At 38.5% G+C, this 25,244-nt stretch overlaps 1 protein-coding gene across 1 annotated transcript in view; it reads left to right on the forward strand.

The window, feature by feature from the left end:
* The window catches only part of LOC128856821 (uncharacterized), a 74,176-nt gene extending 52,341 nt beyond the window's left edge, over nt 1-21,835 (forward strand). The window contains exon 3 of the mRNA XM_054092180.1: nt 13,349-21,835. Coding sequence (XP_053948155.1) covers nt 13,563-17,849 — 4,287 coding nt within the window. The 5' untranslated portion in view covers nt 13,349-13,562 and the 3' untranslated portion in view covers nt 17,850-21,835. The remainder of the gene's footprint in view (nt 1-13,348) is intronic.
* The last annotated feature ends 3,409 nt before the right edge of the window (nt 21,836-25,244 follow it).

Below are 25,244 nucleotides of genomic sequence, written 5' to 3' on the forward strand. Positions count from 1 at the left end.
AAAGCTATCAAATTTTCAACCTGTAAAACAATCTAATTGTAAATCGAAATACGAAACCACAGTGAAGGACTTAAGTCTATACACAGCAACATATTTTCTTATTTCTCAGAAGGTATCCACGTTGGGTAAGCTCTTCCCGCGGTATTTGGTTCCATGCCTCCATCAAATTTTTTAGCGATTTTGCGTCAGTTACCATTATTTGTCGAATTTTTCTCTTGAAAAGCTCCCAAACATGCTGCGGCGGTGTTTTTAGTTGCCTGGGTACGTAATATATATAAGAGTCATTCTTTCACACTTTGGCATTGTCTTGTTGGAAAATCCAACCTTGCTGAAGACCCAAGCATTCTACTGATGGCTTCAAATGTTGTTCTGACATGTTTTTATATTTATATCGGTCCATAGTACTTACGATAAGGTCATTGCACTACCACCGCCGTGCTTGACAGTTGGTATACACTTTTTCATTTCCGTATTCGCATTTCTTCTCCTACATATTTTAGTGTAGCCATCAGTTCCAAATATAGACGACTTTGATTCATCAGTAAATAAATCTTTAGACCAGAAATCAATTCTGTCAGCGCAAACTCAAGCCGTAGGCGACGATTTTTTCTGAAATGAGAGGCTTTTGGTGGTGTTCTGCTGAAATATCAGCTAATATTAAGATATATTTTAGTACTACTTGGATAAACACTTTTTCCGGATGTCTCGACGATATGTTGGACCAATTTCGTAGCACTAAGTATCGGATTTTTGTCGAGCGGAACCTACATCTCGTTTATCTACTTGACAAGACCAGCGACCAACAACAAAATAAACAGTTACATGTATGTAATAGCAACGACAATTTATCAACTGAAATTTTCGAATAATGGTATTTTACAGCTGCTTTTCAATTTTTGCTTTGCTTGAGTGAACCACATCCGATGGATATACAATATTATATTATATGTAAATTTTTGTCATACCCCGTTTTGTTGTTTTGACAATTATATTGTTATAAGGCCAATGAAAGAATTTAATTTTTATAAATTTATGAATAAATATGAGTTCCAAAAAACTATTGCATTAACATTTTTTTTCAATTATTGTACGAGTATTCGTTTTGGAAAATAAGAAAATATGCTGCTATATGTAGACTTAAGGCCTCCACTTTATGTGATTCCTACATTTTAGATATGTGAGCTGTTCAGAAGTTCTATGTAAACAGCAACGGCACACATTTTCGTATAATTTTTAAAAAAGAGGCTCTCAATTCCCAAAGCTCAAAATTAATTCAAAATGAAAAATGTGCATATGTAACTAAATATATTGAAATTTTTTCAAGAAAATCTTTCAAATACACGCTAATGAAATTATTCGCGAAAAATTTGATTATTCCTATAATTATTTTTTGATTATCCTAAGGTTGAATTACTTGATTAATCGAAAAATTTAATTAGTAGATTAATTCAATAACTAGAATTATGGATAACAAAAATTTTGGGAATCAATTAATCCCACAGTTAAAACCGATACATTAAAATTGAGCTCTTGGGAACAGTTATGTAAAATTTGCTCAAAAAAAGCCAAAATGAAAAGATATCGGAACAGTGTCTTTCCCTAGAAACTATTTTCCACATTCAAGTCATATAAATTTTTATATTTATTATCCCAAAGCATGTAACAGTACTAAGCCAGTTGAATTACAATTTTAAAAATTTGCTTTGTTCAAACTTCTGCTAACTCAGCATTAGATTGAGCTCCCCTGATCTGTGTGTGTATGCGTGGTGAGACAACTGGTTGGCAACCTATCATTCGTCGTCATTATCGTTTTAGATGCTTGACGTGTGTGTGGTGCTTTGACAAATGTCATTTGCGGCAAATTGCTTTTCAATTGTTAATGTTAATTACATTTGAAAGTCACTATGCTGGACTGAGAATTTACTCGTTTGAGCGTGCATACTCATAAATACGTACATACATGTGAATATATTTTGTTGTTGCTCATATGTATGTACATATAAAGCTTTTAATAGTTGCCACTGCATTATGATTGTTTGTGTTTCTTCGTCGATACCCACTTAGATATGAACATTTATACAATTACATATAAATATTACGTAAATGTTTTAGAAAATCATTAATGTTTTTGAAATAGAGTTTGTGTTCCAATACGTGGTTATAGATACGAGGTGTGTTCAGAAATTAAGGTCGCTTTTAATTTTTCTCGAAAAATATTTATTTATTCCACAGTCTCTAGTTTTAAAAGTGGTTGTAATAATATGCAAAAATTCCTAAATAAAGATAAAGAAGAGAGAATACCAGTCTCATCAGTATCCGCATCAACTGCTCTTCAAAGTAATCCTCTACGCTCAAAGTATAGCCTTGTTGGTGTTTTTATCTTCTTATTTATGGCAAATCATAGGTATTTTTTCAGGTTTTGGCCAAAAATGCCAATAACAAATTTTTGAATAGCAGAAAACTGGCGAGCACACCAAAATATAATATGTATAGCCCTTGTATCTATTAAAAACAAACTAAATATGGCACATAAATAATTGATACTGCAAACATATCTTCAGAACATTTATACCAACTCAACAAAGCAAAAAAAAATCGAAAATAAAAATGTTTAAGTTGAAGAAATAGTCTTGAATTTATTTATGCCACGGCAGAAATTTTTGGTGTAAAACGCGATCGCAATTAAAAAAGATCTTTTAGAATGAGTATTTCGGCAGCCGCCATAGCAGAATGGTTAGTTCGTGACTACAATTCGGAAATGCGTAGTTTCGAATCTCCGTGCATAAAACAGCAAAATTATAGAAAACGGCCCCTCGGCAGGCAATGGCAAACCTCCGAGTGTATTTCTGCCATGAAAAAGCTCCTCATAAAAATATCTGCCGTTCGGAGTTGCACATCAAGACGTACACCATATATTGCAAGAAGAGCTCAAAATTGTATTTCGTCAGTGGCAGCAGTTTTGTGCCGTTTGTACAAAACGTGTCATATCTGGCCACTACAGATTCTATCACAACTATATATATAAGTTAATAATTAATATACTCGGGCTGTTCACTTGTGATCTCTAGCACGAAGTTAAATCAGCGAAATAGAATTATTACTTGTTCCTTTATTGGTCAAATCGGTACTGCAATATAAATGACAAAATATTCTTAACATAAGCTAGCCCTGACCTATAATCGCTGTGTCAGCGATTATGCTGAATGGATTATGTTTCAACGTCGCGACGGCGCATGGAATGTTGACGGCAACGTATTGTGGAGTTTGGCATAATTGGCATTAAACATTGTTGCGGCTTTGCTGATCGTGCAGAACTGCAGTCGTTGACTTTGTCTGACCGGATGTGTTAACTCCTCCCTCACTAGTTTGAAGGCCGTCCTCGGTTTTCCTCAAAGTGTCGATGACAGCTCGTATCGAGATTTGTTGTTTATTCTCTTTGCACTTTTGATGAACCTTGAAGACGACGAGACCGATGATCAGAGTGACAAGAGATGCTGCAAACATCATAGGCCATATTGACAGTTTTTTTTCGATGTTTCCAATATATTGAAGATTCTCAAAGTTCAGCCTCTGAAGATAGGGCATGCTTAAAATCTCTCGGTGGCCAGTTATGTTTAGGGTTGCCGATATTGCTGGGCCTGGATGACGCCTGAGTATGTTTTTGGTATTTTCAAAGAGAGACCCATTCACGTAGATTTCCTCATCAAACGTCAGCAAGTGTGTGTCGTGGATGACTCTATCCGTGTTGTTATTCATCTGTATTGTAGCTGTAGCTTCGTTGATAACGATGATACCATCGTCAATTACCATCAGTGGCTGCAGGTGGCTGGGACGAGTCTTACAGTGTGCTATACCTCCAGAATGTAGTTGCTGCGCACAAGTTGTTGATTTCAGCTGTTTGCAGAATGTAGAGGTGAGAGTAGCGGTGCAGTTTCCAATTGCTAAGATATTGTTACTACAATCTGCGACGTTGTTATTTTCTTCGAGGTCAAGTATCGTTCCATTATGTTGAACGGGGAATATGGTTATTTTCTTACATATTACGCTAGGATTTGGGTACTTGATAAGAAAGTGTACAAAATTATGATCTAAAAAGACTTTTACATAAGCTATTTCAATTAAATCTGTTATAGTTAAATTTGTAGAGTGCTCATTTAAAATTTGACTTAGGTCATTAGAGTCAAGAATTGTTGGGTTTATAATTTGAATCTTTGCGAGTGTAATAGACAACATTAATGTTTCGAGTTCAGAGATTATAATTCTATTTCTTGTGAGTAATGCTTGATAGAGGTTTCCTGTATCGATCTGTTTCTCTTTTGCAAATCTAATTATTTTATTTACGGATTCTGTTAAGTTATTAATTTTTTCTTGTACTTTTGTATTTATAACTGCCTGTTGTTCAATTGAGTCAGTTAGTTTTTGCTGGTGAAATTTCAGATTTTCGAAGTCATCAAAGTCAGGAGTTCCCGCTACTATCTTTAAAGCTGTTCCTAAAATATTTATACTCCTAGCTTGCCTATGGTGAATATTAACCGTTTCTAGCAGTGTCCTAATATGACCTAAATCTGATTCAAGAATTTGTCTCATATGAGACTGTGGGAAATGTTTCATAAGTGAATTAGTTTCCTTGGCAATATCCGAGTACATTGTGAGATTAGAAGAATGTCTTAAAATTTTAAAATTTTCCCAAATAACTACGTTTCCGTCCATGATGGGAATATAGTCCGAGTTCGAGTAATTGATAATCTTTCCAGCTGCTGCTGCTACTAGAAGTAGAAGGCGAAGAATCCAAACCCTAGTAAAGATAGGATACAGAGCAGAATAAGTACTGGAAGGATAATTATTTTTTTTATCTTATGTTATCCTTGTGTACCTCCCTCCCCTTTATAAGAACCGTTGACCCCAAATCGGCTTCCACAATGACTTCCTCAAACAAAGGAGTTAGCTTGTTACCAAGTCTTTTATTTAATTTCATAAGTACCTTGTCGCCTATTTGAAAAGTTATATTTCTTCTGTCCGCGTTTTGTCTTTTCAGTAGCAGATCTTGCGCTTTAGATATTTTTTCTCTTATTTCTGCTTCGAATTCTGGTGGGGATGCATGAATTATGTCGATTGGTTTTTTATTAACGACTGAGTGAATTGATTTATTGTATTCTATTGTTGCCTGAAGTATAATATCAGTAGTGTCATTTAATTGTTTTTCTAATTTCAAGCATCTGGCAATTTCTGCAAGAGTACTGTGAAATCTTTCTACCTGTCCATTTGAAGTACTATGTAGTGGTGGCGAATTTACAATATCAACATTAAACCGGTTTTTTAAAAGAGACCTTATTGTTCCTGAATTCAGTGATGGTTCGTTATCGCAGTAGATAATTTTAGTATTAGGGTAGAAATTCATGAGCTGTAAGATGGGGGACTCAATATCTATTATCGTTCTGGAAGCTATGGGCTGAACAATGGCAAATTTAGAAAATTTATCAATACAGGTTAGAAAATACTTTTTATCTGTAGAAAAAATGTCAATATGGAGAATTTCTCCTACTTGATTAGGGACTGGCGTTTCGCCAATGTACTGTTTTTGTGGGTGTCGGTCATATTTTCCTTTGCTGCAAGTCTTACAATTTGCAACTACTTCGTTTGCTAGACGGGTCATTTTTGGGAAAAAATAGTCTTGGAGAATTTGTTTTATATTCTCTTGCGCTGATCTATGTGCTCTGCCATGTTCTGCGACTATGATTTCTTTTTGCTCATTCCTATCATGAACATCGATGACCAATTTATTTGAGTGAAAAAATTTGGTTGAAGGGAAAGTCTCAACTAGCTTGTTTTGTATAAATGCTAATATAGTATCGGCAGGTCGCATTTGATTGCATTCACTACTTCTTTTTTAACCGCATCACACACTTTTTCTATTAAGTTTTCTCTATTCGAAAAGTGTATGATATGTCTTGTTTTTTGTCCGAACATAATAATAATTTTTTCAGAAGCTATAGTGCTTTCTTCAATAATTATTTGGTTCCTGAAACAATTAATCGGTTTTTCAGTAGACTCGATAGTGTATGTCAATGACAACTCACTATGCATAGTGGCTAAGTCTGATGGAGCATCTTCTTCGAGAGCGTAAAGGTTTTGTCTTGATAGAGCATCGGCGACAAAATTTTCTTTACCGGGCTTGTAGAAAATTTGAGCGTTGTGCTCATCGATAAAGGATTTCCATCTCTTAATTTTTGCATTAGTGTTTTTGTCTGAGACTGCAAATGTTAGTGGCTGATGATCGGTATAAATACTTAAATTTTTTACACCGTACAAATAGTTTCTTAGGGATTTTAGGGCCCACACTATTGCAAGTAGCTCACGTTCATTTGTGGCGAAATTTAATTCGTTGCCTCTTAAAGTCCTGGAAATCATGGTTATCGGCTTCTTGTTTTGTGACAAAACGGCGCCTAAGCCAGAGGACGAAGCATCTGTCGTCAAATCGAATGGCTTCTGGTAATCAGGGTATAGGAGCATTACATCTTCGGAGATAAGATATTAAGATATTCTTTAATTTCTCGAAGGTGGCTATCTGCTTTTCATCAAGGTTAACAGGAATTTTTTTCGATTGTCCTGCACTTGTTTTACCATTATCACCCTTTAGCATGTCTGTCAATGGTTTGGCTATAGATGCAACATTTTTTATAAAGCATCTGTAATAGCTCGCTAGACCAAGGAATGATCTAACTTGGAACAGGTTGGTAGGCTGTTGAAATTTGCTAAGTGCTTCAACTTTGCTGGGATTAGTTGTTATACCGCCACGGGAGACCACAAATCCAAGATACTCGACCTTTTCTTTAAAAAAGTGAGATTTTTTCCGTGATACCCTCATGTTAGCGTTATACAATTTATCTAGTACCCAGGCGATGTGGTGAACATGATTTTGCATATTTTCAGAGAATATGATCACGTCATCCACGTAGACGTAGCATGACTTCCCAATCTGTTCTCTAAGTACGCCGTCAATTGCTCGTTGGAAAATTCCGGGGGCATTCTTCAAACCAAAGGGAAGTCTGCAAAATTCATACTTCCCATTTCCTACAGAAAATGCAGTTTTTTCTCTATCTTTTTCTGCAAGAAGTATTTGATGAAATCCTGATTTCAGATCGAGTGTGCTGAAATATTTGGCTTTACCAAGGTTTGAGAGAATAGCTACAATGTTCGGTATAGGGTATTTGTCATCAACAGTTTTTGAATTAAGTTTCCTAAAGTCAATTACAAGGCGTTTTTTCCTATTTCCTTGTTCGTCTAGACCCTTTTTATCTACTACCCACACCGGATTATTATACGGTGAATTAGATAATAATTAGTCTGATAATATTGTTTCTCAGCATGTCATTAGTTTCGTTATTGACAAACTCTGATACTCCTAATGGGTATGGGTAAAGTCTAGAGAACACTGCTTTTTCGTCTTCTGTTCGAATTGTAGCGATAATATTTGTGTTGTAAGGAAGAGATTCGTTAGGGTCAGCGAAAGCATTTATTTTTTCTTGTAACATTTTCTTAAATTCTTTTTCAATTTCTTGCGGAACTTTTATATTTTCTACTTCGGTAAAGTTAACATTTGGGCTTTTTTTATATTGAATTATTTCAGATCCATTTTTTGTTTTTAAGACGTTATTTTTCAAATCTAGATTTGCGTTAATTTTTTTTTAAAAATCAAGTCCTATTATTCCATCAAAGCTTGATAAGCTGGGAAGTAAAAAAAATGTGGTTGTTGTATTAAAAAGGTGCATAAGACATTTCTCTTGAACGGCGTTAAAGCCATGAAGTGACTTAACTAAAAATTTTTCTTTAACTTTAGTTACATTTTTAAGTTCCGGGATTGGTTTTATATAGTTTTTTGAAGCGCCTGTGTCTATAAGTAATTTAATCTGTCTACCTGTTATCGTTCGCTCTACAAACGGTAACAGGGAGCAATTTCTAAAAAATTGACCTCTTGAATCTGATCCTCATCTTCCAAATCTGATACCTCAGCCTCCGCTACTGCTTGGTACTCTTGTTCCGATTGACCTTCAGAATTTTCATCTTGTGAGAGATGATTAATTCTCTGTTGTTTGGGACCGGTAGTTCTAGCTGTTCCACTACTTGCTCTTTTTGGCACCTGATTTTGGTAGGAACCACCTTGGTTTGGGTATTGAGTTGTTTGCCTAAACCGAGATGAAGTGTCAACGTCCATAGGCTGTGGTGGTTCTTGTTTTATATTCGGGCTATTGTTTTGGGTTTTTTGTTTGTAAAATGGAGTTCTCACTTGGTTTGGGGTACTTTCTACAGTGGGCTGCCTTTGCTGTCTCTGTTCCTGACGCTGAGCTCTTTCTTCATTATTCCTAGCAAAACTACTAGCGAATTGGAAGCGTTCATGATTAGATTCAACTTCCTGTGAAAGTGCCAGTGCTGATGGCAAATCTTTTGGCCTTGCTGAAAATAGAATGTCACTGAGAGATTTCTTTGTGCCTGAAATGAAGACTCTCAATGCATCTGCTCTGTATTTTTCGTTTAGAGAAGCAGCCAAAGTAGAATCGTAAGTCATAATTGTTTTGTTTATGAGTAATGTTAATTTCTTTTCAATTTCCTCAGAATATTGGGTTATTGTCAGGGTTCCCTGACGTAGAACGGACAACTCTTGCTCGATTATTTAGATGGGGCGTTTATCGGCGTATGTAAAGTCAAGTCTATTGATAATTGATTTAAAATTTAGTGGAGTGTCGTATGACGACCTTGATTTTATTCCTAATTATACCCAGCGCCTGATAATGCTTTGAGCTTCCTACGTAATTTTCAAAGATTTTATATGCAGTGTGTGCAGCTTTCCGCCACGAAACATAAGTCTCGATTTTTCCCTCAAAGTCTGGTACTGATTTTATTATGTCCAGTGTTTCGTCACATTTAATACCTACAATAATTTCTGCATCTTTAAACACTTCAACCTCGGGTACGGACACTGTTGCGTTTCTAAACTCGTTTCTCATTTCCTCCATTTTTCTTTCAAATAATTGCGCTTGATTTTCTAATGCACTGTTTACTGCATACTCGAGCAGCGCTTTCAGATTTTCTTCACTCACTGCCATTTTATTTTTTGTTTGTTCCGGCACTAGTTTGTTTTTTAAATCTTTTATTAGTTCCTCTAGTTCTAGGTCATATACCTCTTCTTTACTCATAAGATTTTCAATTTAATTCAAAAATTTTCCGTCGCAAAGACACTTTACAAACACTTTTTGTTTAAATTTTTGTATTTATTTACTTTAAATAAGCACTCTACTCACATTTCTTTAAAACTATGGTTTTTATATGTTATTGTAGCTCTCCTTTTTCGTCTGTTTATCCCGTCTGCAAGTCCAACGATGTCGATCCAACGATGTTGCCTCCTTGCTTGAGATTTCTTTGATGAGCAGGCCCCACGTTGGGCGCCAGTTAATAATTAATATACTCGGGCTGTTCACTTGTGATCTCTAGCACGAAGTTAAATTAGCGAAATAGAATTATTACTTGTTCCTTTATTGGTCAAATCCGTGTGTCAGCGATTATGCTGAATGGATTATGTTTCAACGTCGCGACGGCGCATGGAATGTTGACGGCAACGTATTGTGGAGTTTGGCATAATTGGCATTAAACATTGTTGCAGCTTTGCTGATCGTGCAGAACTGCAGTCGTTGACTTTGTCTGACCGGATGTGTTAACTTATATATATAATTGTCGCGTACACCCTTTTTGGGTGTTTGGCCGAGCTCCTCCTCCTATTTCTAGTGTGCGTCTTAATGTTGCTCCACAAATGGGGGGACCTACAGTTTTAAGCCGACTCCGAACGGCAAATATTTTTATGAGGAGCTTTTTCATGGCAGAAATACACTCGGAGGTTTGTCATTGCCTGCCGAGGGGCGGCCGCTTTTAGAAAAAAGTTTTTCTTAATTTGGTGTTTCACCGAGACTCGAACCTACGTTCTCTCTGTGAATTCCGAATGGTAGCCACGCACCAACCCATTCGGCTAAGGCGGCCGCCATTCTATCACAACTGGTTCATCAAAAACCAGCCAAGTTCGCGTATCGGCACCCACGATACTGTTGACAGTTATGATTTCGAGATTGTAAAGGACTTCGTATACTTAGGAACCAGCATTAACACCGATAACAATGTCAGCCTTGAAATCCACCGTAGAATATCTCTTGCCAACAAGTGCTGCTATGGACTAAATAGGCAACTGAGTAGTAAAGTCCTCTCTCGACGAACAAAGCTACCACTCTACAAGGCTCTCATCATTCCCGTCCTAACGTATGGTGCAGAAGCGTGGTCGATGACAACATCCGACGAAGCGACGCTTGGAGTGTTTGAGAGAAAAATTCTGCGGAAGATTTTGAACCTTTGCACGTTGGCAACGGCGAATATCGCAGGCAATGGAACGATGAGCTGTATGAGCTTTACGACGACATAGACCTAGCCCAGCGAATAAAGATCCAGCGGCTACGTTGGCTGGATTATGTCGTCCGAATGGATACAAACGCTCTGGCTTTGAAAGTATTCGATGCAGTACCAGCTGGTAGTAGTAGAGGAAGAAGAAAGCCTCCTCTGCGTTGGAAAGATCAGGTGGAGAAGGACTTGGCTTCACTTGGTGTGTCTTGGTGTCTAATTGGCGCCGGTTAGCACGAGAAAGAAACGACTGGCGCGCTTTGTTGAACTCGGCCAAAATCGCGTAAGCGGTTATAGCGCCAATTAAGAAGAAGAAGTATGGAATAGGTTGGATATCTTGAGTAGAAGGTGGCTCTGAAGAAGCTGGCGCTTGTAGAACTATAAAGACATTTTGACTTGTGTTCACCACTTGACTTGTGTACTATGTGGCTTTTATCTTTTCTGAAAGAGCATTTCACGATTAAAGTAAGCCCTATTGGTTACGTAGAAGTCATTCAAAACATCAGCACCGAAGTCTTGAAGGACAAAACACTCAATGTTCACGCTTATATAAAGATGCAGTCGCTGTGTACTCAGTGGAGGACCATTTTGAAGAGTCAGTTTTGTCAAAACAAAGCATTCTTTTATTTTTATCAAACAAATATTTTTACTTGGAAGCACAGTTTGTTTGTGGGTATACATATGCATGCAAAAAATTAGTTCAGTGACCATGAGTACATACAGAGCTACATTCAAATTGGCAAGTAAAACGTACGCACCTGTTTCTAGGTGATTTTTAATGGAGAGACGATATTTGTCCCCTTAATTATGAAAGTTGTCTAAGTCATATATTTCCCGATTTAATGAAATGGATTTAAATAAATTAAAAAAATATTTTCCCATTATGCGACCTTTTTATTTAGAATTTTATTCGTCTTGATGAACCGAAATTATGAAATTATGAAATTTTTTAAAATGTTCTTGAAGAAGTGGAGGGATGTATGGTAGTAAGCACCTAACGTCTTTATGCTTTTCCTCCGTTACTGGTCTAGTGGTGGTGAAGGATCCAAAATGTGGAATTTGGAATCTTTATAAGTGACATTAGGACATAGACCATTTTATAAGTTTGATTTCTCAGGATTCTCACCCATAGCGGCGTCTAGCTCATCTACGACCCTACAACTCTTATTATACATTGTTTAAGATATTATTTCCCAAAGTTCATCGAATTTGGTTCACGCTCTGAGTACTCTTATTAACATGTACCACAATTATCAACATCAATTTCGTTTCCGTTAAGAATTTAGAAACTAACTTCGTGTATATAAAAGGCCTTAGGCATTTTGTAATGCTTCTCTATGAATAACAAATAATGAAAATAAAAATGTTTCTCTCAATTAAAAATCATGTCCAAAATATCATTTGCATGTATACATATTGCTCATTTACTCCAGTAGTGGCATAATCCAGAAGCATTTTTTAAATAAGAATGCAGAAATGCTTGTGGTCATCTTTCAACAACATCTCATTAGATACAAATATTTATGTATTTGCTTTTACTTAGGGAGACGCAGTAAATTGAAAACTTTGACTCCATTTTTCTTGACATTTTACTTTTTGAGTTATGCCACTATTGAAGTAAATGAGCGATAGTAAATATGAATTTATTTGTTTACACCTCGTCCCGTGCAATCATTTAATAGACCCCACGGTAATGTCAACTGAAGCACTTGAATGAATTTCATATGAAAACTGACGTATAAAGACCTCCCAAAGTGATACTTACTGGAGTTCATAAACTATGCACTTGAAAAAATACTTGACAAAAAATAACAATAATGATGTGACAATTTTGTATGGGCACTTCAACTCTCACTGATATGTGACACTCGAGACTGTAACAATAACAGAAATAGCAATCGGTCAGCAAGATGGCAACAACCTACGAACAACTGGCGCACCAACAGTCATTTCGAAGACTTGATCATAACAAAAGTGCGGCTGATGGGGTACTTGACGAAATAGAGTAAGACAACCAACCACATTTCCAAAGGTACACCAATGCGAACCGATCAAACAATGCACGAGCAGAGAACCCCATATGCATGGTGTGCTATGCTGCGTGATTGTGTATGTAAGTAGTCATGTTTGCGTGTTTAAGGTGGCTGAATTCGACTTGGTTCTACGTACTTTTGTTCAATGCCAAGAAACGCAAGCTCTGGGGAACCTCATCAGTCGGTATTTCGAGTTGGCGCTGTAGTGTTCGCGCAAGCATCCAGTAGCCTCGACTTCTTTTAATCCCCGTGTGTGTGAGTATGTGCGTGCAATATGTGGGGCATATGTTGCTGCTTGTCAAGCGCTCGAGCGAGAACGCAACATTTCCACGATTCCAGTGTCACTCCGTGTTAGCCGCAACACATACTGTGACACGCCGCTTCGAGCTCCTCACAAGCGGAACACAATGCCACTAAATTGTCGCATTGCCACAGGACACACATGCATTTGTAGAAAGCGATATGCGCACTATTGTATGCATACGTTTATACGTCACAAAATATATAAGTAGGTGTGGTGGTAGTATAGGTAAATACGTACGCCTCTATGCAGGAAGGTGTAAAGGTGTACAACGAGGGTTCGAGGAAGCCGCGTCCTTGCATGGCTCGTTGCGCTTGTTTACACATCACATTGTCGAATCCGAAGCGTTTGAGTTTATTTTATGGACATGTTTACTCAATGACAAGGGTCCATAGCAAGCCACTTGACAGCCCTGATGCGAATTATGAACATGTACGAGTATGTGAGCGTAAGTGTGTTTGAGCTGAGGAATTGAGGAACTGTTGAGTGTGTTGTTTGTGGCAGAATTAGTTTTTAATATGAATGTAATTTAAAGTTTTATTCCAATTCAACACTTGATTGCTCTTTTTTTCTCTTTCAGATTCTATCAGCAACAAATTTTGAGTTGGTTGTGGGTAGTGTCGGGATCGCCATGCGGTATCCATGCACTCGAGAGTGTACGATTAGCATTCATTACGACAATAACTGCTTTTCCAGTAAGATCAATAACGTCAGCAAGAACGTAGAGCGAGTACTTCTAGTCTTACCTACTGCAACCACTGCAATAACGCTAATCTGCGCAAAACGGCGGCTTAATGAATATTAATCAGGAAAAGTCCAGTAACGGATTCCAGCAGCGACATCCAGCACAGCAATATCCGCAAGCACAACACTATCCGCTCCCACTACCGGCAACACTACAGTCAGCGTCTGCTGCTGCCGCCGCCGCCATTGCCTCTGGTCCACATTCGCTATCGACGAGCTCACAGCTGCAAGACCTCGAGCTTGAATATCTGAAGAAGGCGCACGCTCACGCTCAAGCTCATGCGCAAGCACAGGCCGCTGCACTGGTCTACAGCTACGAGCGCCAACAGCTACAACATCAGCAACACCAACAACAATTGCAGCAGCAACAACAAGCGCTTGTGCGGCGCTCAAGCTCCGATCACGAACTGTCCAACAAACGGAACGCCCATCATCATCAGCTTAATACAACAACAACCTCCACAGCGTCAATGGTTATGTCACCGAGTCGCCGTCCGTCGCCACCCCGCGCAGCAGCTCATCCCATGAATATGCATCTGAGTTCATTGGCCCATGCGCAGATGCAACTTCAATCCCAATTGCATCAGAAGCTTTCGGCAGCGGCCTCGGTTGGGAACAGTTTGGCACCGCCAAATCATTTAAGCAATTATTTTCGCAATCAGGCTTCTCCAGCTTGTGGTCTACCCCCACCACCGCCACTTCCAGCAACATCCAACTCTAGCTCTAGCACAATAAGCACGCAACAACAGCATTCACCAGCCAGTTCGTCTTCCACCAGCGCGAGTACACCTGGTGGAAATATTCAGCAGTCTGTAAATATGAGCTCATCTCACAACCCGCATAATCCACTTAGCCACTTGCAAAGCATGCAACCTTTCGATTTTCGCAAAATAAGTTCTGCGGCGTTTGGTACTTTGCCACCTCTGCCACCAGCGCGGATGAGTCCAAATGAGCTGGCGCATCATCAGCACCTGCAGCAGCAGGCAGCGCAGCAAGCGGCAATGCTAGCCCAAGCGCGCCGACGTATCAACGAAGCTTCCACTCCATCCGAGAAGAACGCGGCAGTCGCTGCAGCTGCGGCTGCTGCAGCCCAAAGCAACCAGTTCTTCAATGCGATGGCTATGTCGGGACATCCGCTGCCATTTCCTCTACCGCCACCTCCACCACCACCGCCCACGCTCGGCCCACCTGGCACTTCTCCTACGGGTGTACCAACAGCATCCAGCTTACCTCCGGGCTTGACTAGTAATCAAGTAGCGGCGATAGCTGCAGCGGCTGCAGCTTCTGGTAATCCGATGCCCCACAGTCTCCTGGCGTCACACTTTCCCACAATCAATCATAACCTTAACATAGGGAAGCAAGCTATAAGATCTAAATCCCCAGAAACTGAAGAGACAAAGCTTTCTATACATCAGACCGAAAGTGGAAATATGGGACACTTACGCGAAGGGGCAGGCTCATTGCACGGGCAACACCCACCTTCCCATCGCCTCCATCATCACTCGGTTTCTCCACCCACTTCCATTGGCTCTACCGCCATCTCTAATTCATACCAAAGTCAGCATCATGAATCTCGTCAATCGCGATCAAGTCACATGGATCATTCGTCTTCTCATTCCTCGCAGCGACTTACGCGATTTTCCGCTGGTGTAAGCTTGCGCCCCGGACGGAAATCTCATTCGCCGGGCAAGCGTCAATGGGGCACTTTACCAGCTAATTTGGGCACACAGTTCATTAATCCGGTCACAGGCAAAAAACGCGTACAATGCAACGTCTGCTTAAAGACCTTTTGTGACAAAGGTGCGCTGAAAATCCATTTTTCCGCGGTACATTTGCGAGAGATGCATAAATGCACAGTGGATGGCTGTAGTATGATGTTCAGTTCTCGCCGATCTAGGAATCGCCACAGTGCCAATCCGAATCCAAAGCTACATTCTCCACACCTCAGGCGTAAAATATCACCCCACGACGGGCGCACAGCTCAACCTCATCCTTTGCTTTTACAACCACCGAACGGGCTAATGGCGGGTCTCAATCCATTTGGTAGTTTTCCGCTACTCACACCACCGCCCGATATGAGACACCATCAAATGACTAGTATGCACGATATCAAACATGGATCAGCTGACTTCATGCACCGTTCATACATGGACAGCGCCATGCTTGGGCGTTATGACACACGCTCTCGTCATCGACAAGGCAGTGAAGGTCACTTGGAAGATGATGAAGACGATAGCATATTAGATGGTGGAATTCATATAGGGGACGATGACGACGATGATGACGATGATGATGACGAAGGAGAGGGTATTGTGGTGGTGGGGGATGAAGGTGACAGTATTTTAGAGAAAACTAATTCAGAAGACTACAATACTGATGGTGGCGGAGACGAAGCTTCCGACATAGGAGACAACAGCCACGATATGGATCTCACCACACCTACGACTGACTACAAGCATACCAAAGAACCACCTTCCAATAAAGTACCGAGCGGTGACTGCGATGTCGAGTCGGGTGTGGCTGACCAGCATAGCAGCGAAAGTAACGACGATTCACTGAGTGTAACCGATTCGTTCAGCATTCGAGGTGATTTCGAAAGTTCTACCTTTCCAGGCGTGGGTAGTGGAGGCAGCAGTAGTACTGCAAACACCCCTGGCTCCACATCGAACAAGCGCAAACGAAAAAGTCAGAACCCAGTTCGATGTACCGTGCAATCGGATGAAAACTCCTGTGATAACTCCAACGAATACGATGTAGCCGCCGATTTGTCGCTGAAAAAATCAGTTCCAAAAGCGAGTTCTGAGGCTGAGGATAACGAAACAAAGGGTGACGATTCTCAAGATAATGCATCTTTAGATTTGTCCAAACGAACTCGAAAATCCGAGAGTCCAGGACCTACGATGGCTATTGCGAATACCACCGAGAGTACAAAAGTTCTTCCGTCACCACCGCTGACACCATCAACTTCAACTAGTGAACCCACGGCTTTGGCACGCCCACATTTATTTTCCAACACACAACTTAAATCAGAACCGATTGACGAAGAATATGAACGACAACAAGATCTGCAGAATGGATCTGACACAAGCCAACCACAAGAACAGGAACACTCATTAGACTTATCCGCCACACACAGAAGAAAGTCAGAATATTCGATGGACACAAGTACTTTGAATGCCACTTCTCCAGGTGATAGTGAAAAACCACTGGCTTCGATCAAACAGGAAATCGTCGAAGAACACCCTCTTGAATCAGAAACAAAGATAAATCCAGACGAAAACGAAAATAAATTATTAAGGATAAAAAGTGAGCTGGTAGAAGATGAGAGCAAATTAGAATGTCCAATCAAAAATAATAATAACAACATCGTTCCGTCAAATGATGCAACAAAGTGTAGAGACAAGCCCGACATTCCAATGGTGCCAGTTGAGTCTCTCCCACAGCAAACCAGCGATGAAACCAATGGAGATTTTTTGTCTGAAGAAACTGAAGTGCCCATCGACAAAGATAACCCGCTTAAATGCACGGCTTGTGGGGAGGTATTCCAGAATCACTTCCATTTAAAAACCCACTACCAAAATGTGCACTTGAAACTGCACCACAAATGCAATATTGACGGTTGCAATGCTGCCTTTCCTTCGAAACGAAGCCGGGACCGTCACAGCTCCAATCTTAATTTGCATCGAAAATTGTTATCAACGGGCGACAATCACCATCACGACAACCTAGCCGAACATATGGCAGTGAACAATAACAAAGGTTTCGGCAGTACTACCAATCCGGCCTGTGGTATACCGAATTCAATTCAAGCCGAATTTTTGGCTCGACTCTATGCCGGTTCTCACGGTTTGCCACCACTCAGCTTTGACGCACTGAAATCACATTTGCCGACGGTAATACCGCACGCTCAAAATTTCCCAGACACAGCTTTTATGGCTGATCCGCGTCTACTTCTAAATCACCCAAATAATCCACTGCTCTTCCCTGGACTAACGGGGCTTCCAGGCTTCACGCATTTGGCACCTCATCTACTGGCTGCGCCCTTCAATGGCCTTAATCCATTCTGTCGACGCCCATCATCCGATTCCCACTCACCACACTCCACACCACCACCACCAACTGTAGCGCGTTCACCGCGCTGTTCTCCACACAGCGGAGGACCACCACAACCAAAAACCTTATCCGAACGATCCTACCAAGGCTCACCGACTGACTGCGATTTCAGCGCAGAATCACCGGCGGGGTCCGAAAAGGCGAACGCGATACCAATAAGTGCAACCGCATCACATTTGCACCAACCACCGCCGCAACGTCAGACGCCCGAAAGGATCTCATGACCATATGCAACGCGCTACGCGGAAATGATGGCTTACCGACACTGATAAAGGCGAAGATGTGAGTGGCCCAGCGGGGGAGTCGAAGACTGACAGAGTCGTCGATGCGTCCAATGTATTGAGGTGCAATATTGTATACTAGTGATCAAACATACAAACACACACAAACCCATATGTACACAAAAAAACAAACTGGCTCACGCGACGAGAAAAGCTCATTAACTTATTATACATGTATTGTGTATGTGAGAGTAAATTTTAATTTAGCAAATAGCGAGTATTGTACTGTAGTTTTAGAGCGAAAGAGATAGTTGCGTTTATCGGCCACAATCGCCTGTATATTACCAAAAGTGGGGGCAAATATAAATAATGAAATTATGAAATCGTGTATTAACAATTTAAGAGTTTAGAACGAAACAACATATGATAGATATAAAGTATTAAGGGAGTAGTACTCAATATTAATATTCGATTTCGCGTAGAAAAATTTATGATAAAGTATTCTGGACCGTAAGGTGTGTATGTGAATGTGTGTGCAACAGCAGGAAAGGCAGCGAGAATTTAGGTATCAATCAAATAAGTAATTTTTGGTTATTGAAGTAAAAATTTGTAGGTTTGGTCTGAAGGCTTCTAATAAATTATACACAAATTGAATGTAAGCCTTTTGTAATTTAAAAAAGAAGAAAGATACTTAAAAGCATCCAAAATAATACATATACATATGTACATATATGTGTATTGTATTTTTTTCCTTGTTCACTCCGCTCGGGAGCATAGGGCCTCGACAATACTCAGTCTTGCATTGGTTTCGTTAATATATTTTGCTTTCTAACAGGGTAGGTGATTAGCCTGCCGCTATCAGTCCTAAGTAGTGGGAATGCTCACCTGTCGTTGCTTATAATACGTTCACATATAAGTTGATGATCTACTTTTTCGCGCTTAACTCAAAATCCGTAATAAAAAAGCGCGATTTCCCATACAAAATTTATCTCCCAAAATCTGAGATTATAAAATAATCCTAGATAATAACGATACCTTTTGACATACAACCGCGTGTTTTCTGTGTTATCGATAATTATTATTACGAATATAAGGAGAATCATCAAAATAAAAATTAAATTAAATGAAATGAACATAATTCTAATACAATTTTCATTAAATATTATTAATTATGGATTCATTTTACAGAAAAAAGCGAGTGTCCATAAACGTTTTGTCGTCTTATTACTTACTATAAAATGTAATATCGAATTTCGAATGCGTATTACTGCCATAATTTTTTGCAACCTCAGTAAACGTCGCATACGGATTTCCTCCAACTGTATTTGTAACTTTATTAGCAGCCAATTGCGCAATTAAATTATTAAATTCCTTCTCTTTGCATTTTCTTCATATCGTTAATAATAATTAAAGAAACCAAAAACACCGAAATATTCCACCAAAATAATTTCTATGAAGAAAAACCTCTCAAAGCAGTATTGACAGCTGATTGTAGATTTTGCAGGTAATCTGTCATATGAACGGGTGGATTAATTTGGTGGAATTATAGGTGACTAATGCATATGTGAACGTATTATTACGAACAACGCCTTCTTACTGCTTGAAGCGCCATCTGTGTGTCACATTTTTCTGGCAGAAGGATCACACAGATGGTTGAGGACTTCGCTAAATTTGGTGTGTCTGCGCTATTACCGCGATTTCCTGCTTCCTCTTGCTGGCGGCACTGATGCAATGTGTAACTATGACTTTTTCTTTGTTTTTTTTGCTTGTTTTAGCAGCCACAATGCAAGTAATGCGCTGACTTTTGAGCGGGAGTAAGGATTGGAAGGATAAGATTGTTGGGGTTCAGGAATATTTTTTTTTTATAGAAACTAGGAAAGTCGAGAACCGTGCTGTACGTGGGATTCGAACCCACATCCTCTGGGATGACAGGCTAGTGCATTTGCGCTATATACCTGTATTTATACCTGCAACTCCTAGTTGGGATGTCTAAAAGTAATTCATATTCCACGATATTTCGTTTAACTTCCTTACTGAAATCGATGAGATAAAAACCAAATATTAATTGATCAACTTTTTTACAGGGCCGTAAGTGTTTTTAATGTCAATATTTTTTTATGTAGACTACTATAGACTCCAGGGGTGCATTCGTTAGACGCAACCATTTAAAAGTTCATTTAGATATTTAATAATATATTTTCACAGCAAAGAATGTCTAAAGAAAGAAGGTCCGTTTCGGCCCGTTTTAGTCCGTTTCGCTAACGAAAGTCAGCTAAGAAATTCACCAGCCAAAAACCAATTAGATCTAATTAGAATAAGTTAAGATTCCTATAGGTTTCAGTGTGGTGAATTTCCTAGTCGAACTAATAAAAATCGGTTACGATTCCAATTGGTTGCGGTGTGGTGAATTTCTTAGCCGAGTTTTACTAGCGAGGAACTACACCTTCGTGCCTTTCTGTTACGCCAATTTTGAAAGTGATCTAAATATCTAGAGGCTAGTACCAATTTCACGGCCACCAACATGCATTTGGCTTGCCGTGAAATGTTGTTAGAATCATTGATTGCCAAATGATAAGAAGCGTAAAATTTATGAGCATCGCCCCAGAAGTAATTGACAAATTTCGTTAAGAAAAGATTTTTAAACAAATTAATGCACTTTGCGAAGACTTTTCACTTAAAAATGCGAACGAACCGTCAGTTTTCGCTCAATTTTAAATGAGATGTGCATTTCAAATAGGTGTTGCCTGCATCATGTTGCTGGCGTCATGTTGCGCGGTGTTTTCACAACGTAAACTGAGTACTACTTTGTCGAGAGATACATACGAAATTTCAGGCATATTTCAGAGCAATGCAATTTGTATTTGTATCAAATTACCTTAATCCTATTATTTTCACTAACATTTTTGCATAGTTGGTGGGAATGAAGCTGTGGACACTGTTTCAGAAAATCGTTTCTTGTAAATATGAAAATGGCTTAAGTTTAAAAAAGGCCAACATAGCTAATTAGTTATAGCAGTCAGCCAATACTGATAAAGACACGGTGGCAACTCCTCTTCTAACTGAAAGCGAATAACCTAAATAACTAGATTGTGTGAGGTACTTTGTTGTTATATGGAGTTTATTCAGTATCCTTTTAAAGAGGTCTGGATCGCATGAAAAATGTAAGCATATGTTTCCTATAAAACTTATAATTCATTTTGACTGCGTTTCTTTATTAAATTTGTGTTTTTATAAAGTTCTTCTTTTGTTGCTCTCAATTATTTGTATTTTATGTTGATTATTTAGCTGGTTTTGAAAATGGTCTGAGTCATTTAAAGCTGAAAACAAGCAATTTTGGGCCAGATTAGTACAGAACTTACATTTTATGATATATTTTCATTATTCTAATCATCGTTCAAATGAAAACCATCAGTTATCTCGTAACAGATCACTTTCAAAATATTGGGCGCATTCTTCTCCTAATTGTACTGTTCAAATTTAGCCCTGATTATATTTATTCAGACCCACTTGTAGTTTCTTTTCGACTTCAATATTTTCGTTGTGTTTCGGTATTAGCAACGGTAAGCGAGCTTTTAGTAAAATAGACAAAGTCTCAAAAGCAATCCCCTCACTCTAGGAAGACGTCCCATGAATACAATTGGGCCAGTTTTCGATTTTCCAATAAAATCTCGCTGCTTTTTTCGGTTGAGGTGTATGTGTGCACACCAATACATGCATATTTTGTGTATTTAAAAATTAAATTTTGTATTTCTAGAACCAGAAGATATTTGCAATAATTATTTGTACTACAAGCTTTCTTAATAAATATAAATAAATATCTGAACATATACATGTGTGTGTATATGTATACGTTTATAAGTTGTTCTTATTTAATATTTTAATTGAAAATTCATTTGTAATAAAAAATGGAGTTATGACAAAATAACGCTAAGCTCTAGTTAAAAATTATGTTCTACATAAAATACTGTATCTAGCGTAAGTTTAATATATTGACCATTAGAAAATATTAAATTTTATGCAATAAAATCTTTAATGAAATAATAACTATTTTGGTTTCGCTTTTGGAGTTGAAATTAAGAATTATACTTGGTAAATACAGGTTTGTGTTTAATTCATGACCGATTTGTACTCGTCTTTCTGCATATTTAGTAGACAATTTCTCAGAAAGTCAACTCTTTTAGTTCACAATTCAAATTTATTTATTCCTTTATTAATTCTAGTTTGTCTAAAATTTAAATTTTTTCCCCCCAAACTGTTTGTTTTCCTTACCTTGGGATTTCTTTTTGTCGGCATTATAGGGCTCTAATAAAGTTGAAGCACTATAGAATTTAATAAGAAGTTTTTCTTCTTCACACACAAAGCCACCACCTTAATAAAGGGTTTTCCAATAAGAGGTGTTATTTTGATATTCGAAAAAAAAATGCTACTTTTTAATATAAATGATCGGATGCTTATTTCAATATAAAGAGAAAGGTCTGGCATCAATAGTGAAAATAACATCAGGCAAATGAACACCACGACCACGCTTACATGACAATATCTTTTTCATCAAATTTTCCATAACCGAATTGCAAAGTGGCTGCCCTATGTCCTCGATAGCCTCTCGAATTCCATCTTTGAGGTCTTGATTCGACCCTGGGCTGTTGACGTAGACCTTCTCTTTCACGTGGCCCCAAAGAAAAAAGTCACAAGGTGTTAAATCACAAGATCTCGGTGGCCAATTGTGATCACCTCTTCGAGAGATAACATGGTCCGGAAACTTTTCCCGTAAAAGATCAATAGTTTCGTTGCTTGTGTGGCACGTAGAGCCGTCCTGTTGAAAATAAACGTTGTCCAGATAAATACCAACAAATTCTGGACATAAAAAATTGTTAATCATCTCTCGATAACGCAATCCATTCACCAATAACACCTGATATTGGAAAACCCATTATTTGCGATTGACGTTTTGAAATAGGGTGCGTTTGGTAACTTTGAACGAGCTTTTAAAAGAGTACGTTCCGTGATACTGATAAATGGCATAATGACGGTAGTTTTGCAATAAAACCAAATAAAATTTTTCGCTGTATTTTAAAAAGCGTAAAAGCGCAATCGTGTAATTTGAGTACCGTGCAAATTGAAGGGCTGCTGTACTTGAAATTCAAGATTCTATCAAGTTGAATAGAAAAAAACCAAAGAAATATGTATACTTAAATGTGGTAATAAAAATAAAAATAAATAAGTAAGGAAGTGCCAAACTCGGTCCGTATCGCACTTTGTATACCCGCGCTCATTTTCGTAAAATTTACCTAAAAGTGCGTTTGGCTCGTTTCCAAAATTTTTCTCTCATCGTATTTTTGTTTTTTGTTCTTATCACTTATACAACATTGAAGTAATTTTGATTCATTTACAATACACAAAAAAAATTTCAGCCTGTATTAAATAAACTGTTAACATTTTTTTTGACACGTTTCGCAGCATCCCACGCACGCACCAACCGCTATTGGACCAGCTGACGGTTGGTTTCGTCATCCATTGGATGACGCTTCGTTCAGGAAAAACGCGTGCAAAATAAAGGCCGATGTGCCCCACATATATTAAAATTTTTGACGAACGTGATGGGCGTTTAATTGTTCGAAAAATAAAAGAAAACTCAATGCTATCGGCTCCAAAACTGCTAATCAAAATTCAGCAGGAAGTGAACAAATTGGCATTTTCCGTCGAAGCAGTGCGACGGGTACTACGTGAAAAGGACTTTAATGGTCGAATAGCACGAAAGAAGCCATTCATAAATAAAAAGAAAATCAATTGAGTCGAGTTGCCTTCGCCGGAGAGATGGTATGTCTTACGTCTGGCGGAAACCTAATACAGAGCTCCACAAAAGCAACATAAAACCGACTGTGAAACATGGTGGTGGCAATGTAATGGTATGGGCATGTATGTTAGCAGCCGGAGTAGGAAATTTAGTGTTTGTCGAGGGTATTATGGACAAAACAATGTACCTCAATATTCTAAAAGTTAATCTACCCCAAAGTGCTGGAATACCTGAAGATTTCCGTTTCTACCAGGACAATGACCCTAAACATAAGGCGGCAATCGTGCAGATATGGCTCATATGGAACTGTTCACTTTTAATGCAACTACCGGCTCAATCACCTGACATGAACGTCATCGAGAATTTATGGAAACAAAAATCCGCACACATCTCATAAGCAATAGAGATCAGATAAAAACCGTAAGTTTGCAGAAGTGGAACAAAATCGGACCGGAAGTAACGACAAAGCTAGTGGAGTCAATGCCAGAAAGGTTAATAAAACCAAAGGATACCACACAAAGTACTGAATCATTTTTAAATCATTAGTTTAATAAAATTTTCAGCTGTTCTGCGTTTTTGTTTTTTTTAATTTTTTATGTAAAGCTTAAAACAATATATGAACTACTTTTGTATACTGCAATTGCGTATTACTTATTTGATATTTAAATTTTTTCAAGAACAACTTTTACCTTTCAAAATACAGCACTCGAAGTTTTAGTAGTTCGCCTGCATGAAATCATCTGTGAGTCACTGTATGTATGATGAAAATCACTTCACCAAAGTCATTTATAATTAATAATTAATTCAATCAAATGAGTATTCAAAATCTTAAGCAAGTTGGCAGAAAAAATACCAAACTGCGTTCATGCTAAAATGCACTCGTTCAATGCCAATTTTCACTTAAAATCGCAGTACACCAAAAATATCTCAAAAGATCAAAAGTCAGCGGAGGGCTGAGTGTTGTCATGCAACATTCAGTAGGTATAGCATAAAGTCACAATAACTCAATGTGTGGCAAACGGTCTTACGGATGCTTACTGCGACTTAGCCAGTGAATCAATGAGAGTAGAACTGAACGTGTCGATAATCCAATCCACATGTTTGCTCAACAGACAATTTGGGAATTTCCCTATTTCTATCCGATGTTTTCAACTGTTTACCATTCTAGACTGTCTAGACCTTAATACCCAATGGCGCCACTTTACCGATTTAAATTGCACCTGGTGTCTGGTGATGTCAATCCTGGAATGGAATTGTGGAGGTATAATCTGGATGCCAATTGTAGCGCTAATAACATCCATATGGGCAAAAATAATGACATAGGCGTGGGCATTATGTCTTGTTTGTATTGAGTGCTACTACATCTATGGAGGTGAAATTTCGAATTCAAGAAGTCCTAAACTTAGATTTTTTAAATTTGAGCCGCTGTTCTTTTAGTCTGACTAAAATCTTAAAATTGTACCTACAGTAACTCACATATGGTAAGTATAAGATGATTAAATAAATCTTTAGATTTTATATTTTTTAATAGTTAATTTTACACAAATTTTTAGTCAAAATGATGAATTTGAAGTCCGTTTTTTTATTAGAATCTTATTTTAGCT

This window comes from Anastrepha ludens, chromosome 3 (genome assembly GCF_028408465.1).
Source record: "Anastrepha ludens isolate Willacy chromosome 3, idAnaLude1.1, whole genome shotgun sequence".
Taxonomy (NCBI): Eukaryota; Metazoa; Arthropoda; class Insecta; order Diptera; family Tephritidae; genus Anastrepha; species Anastrepha ludens.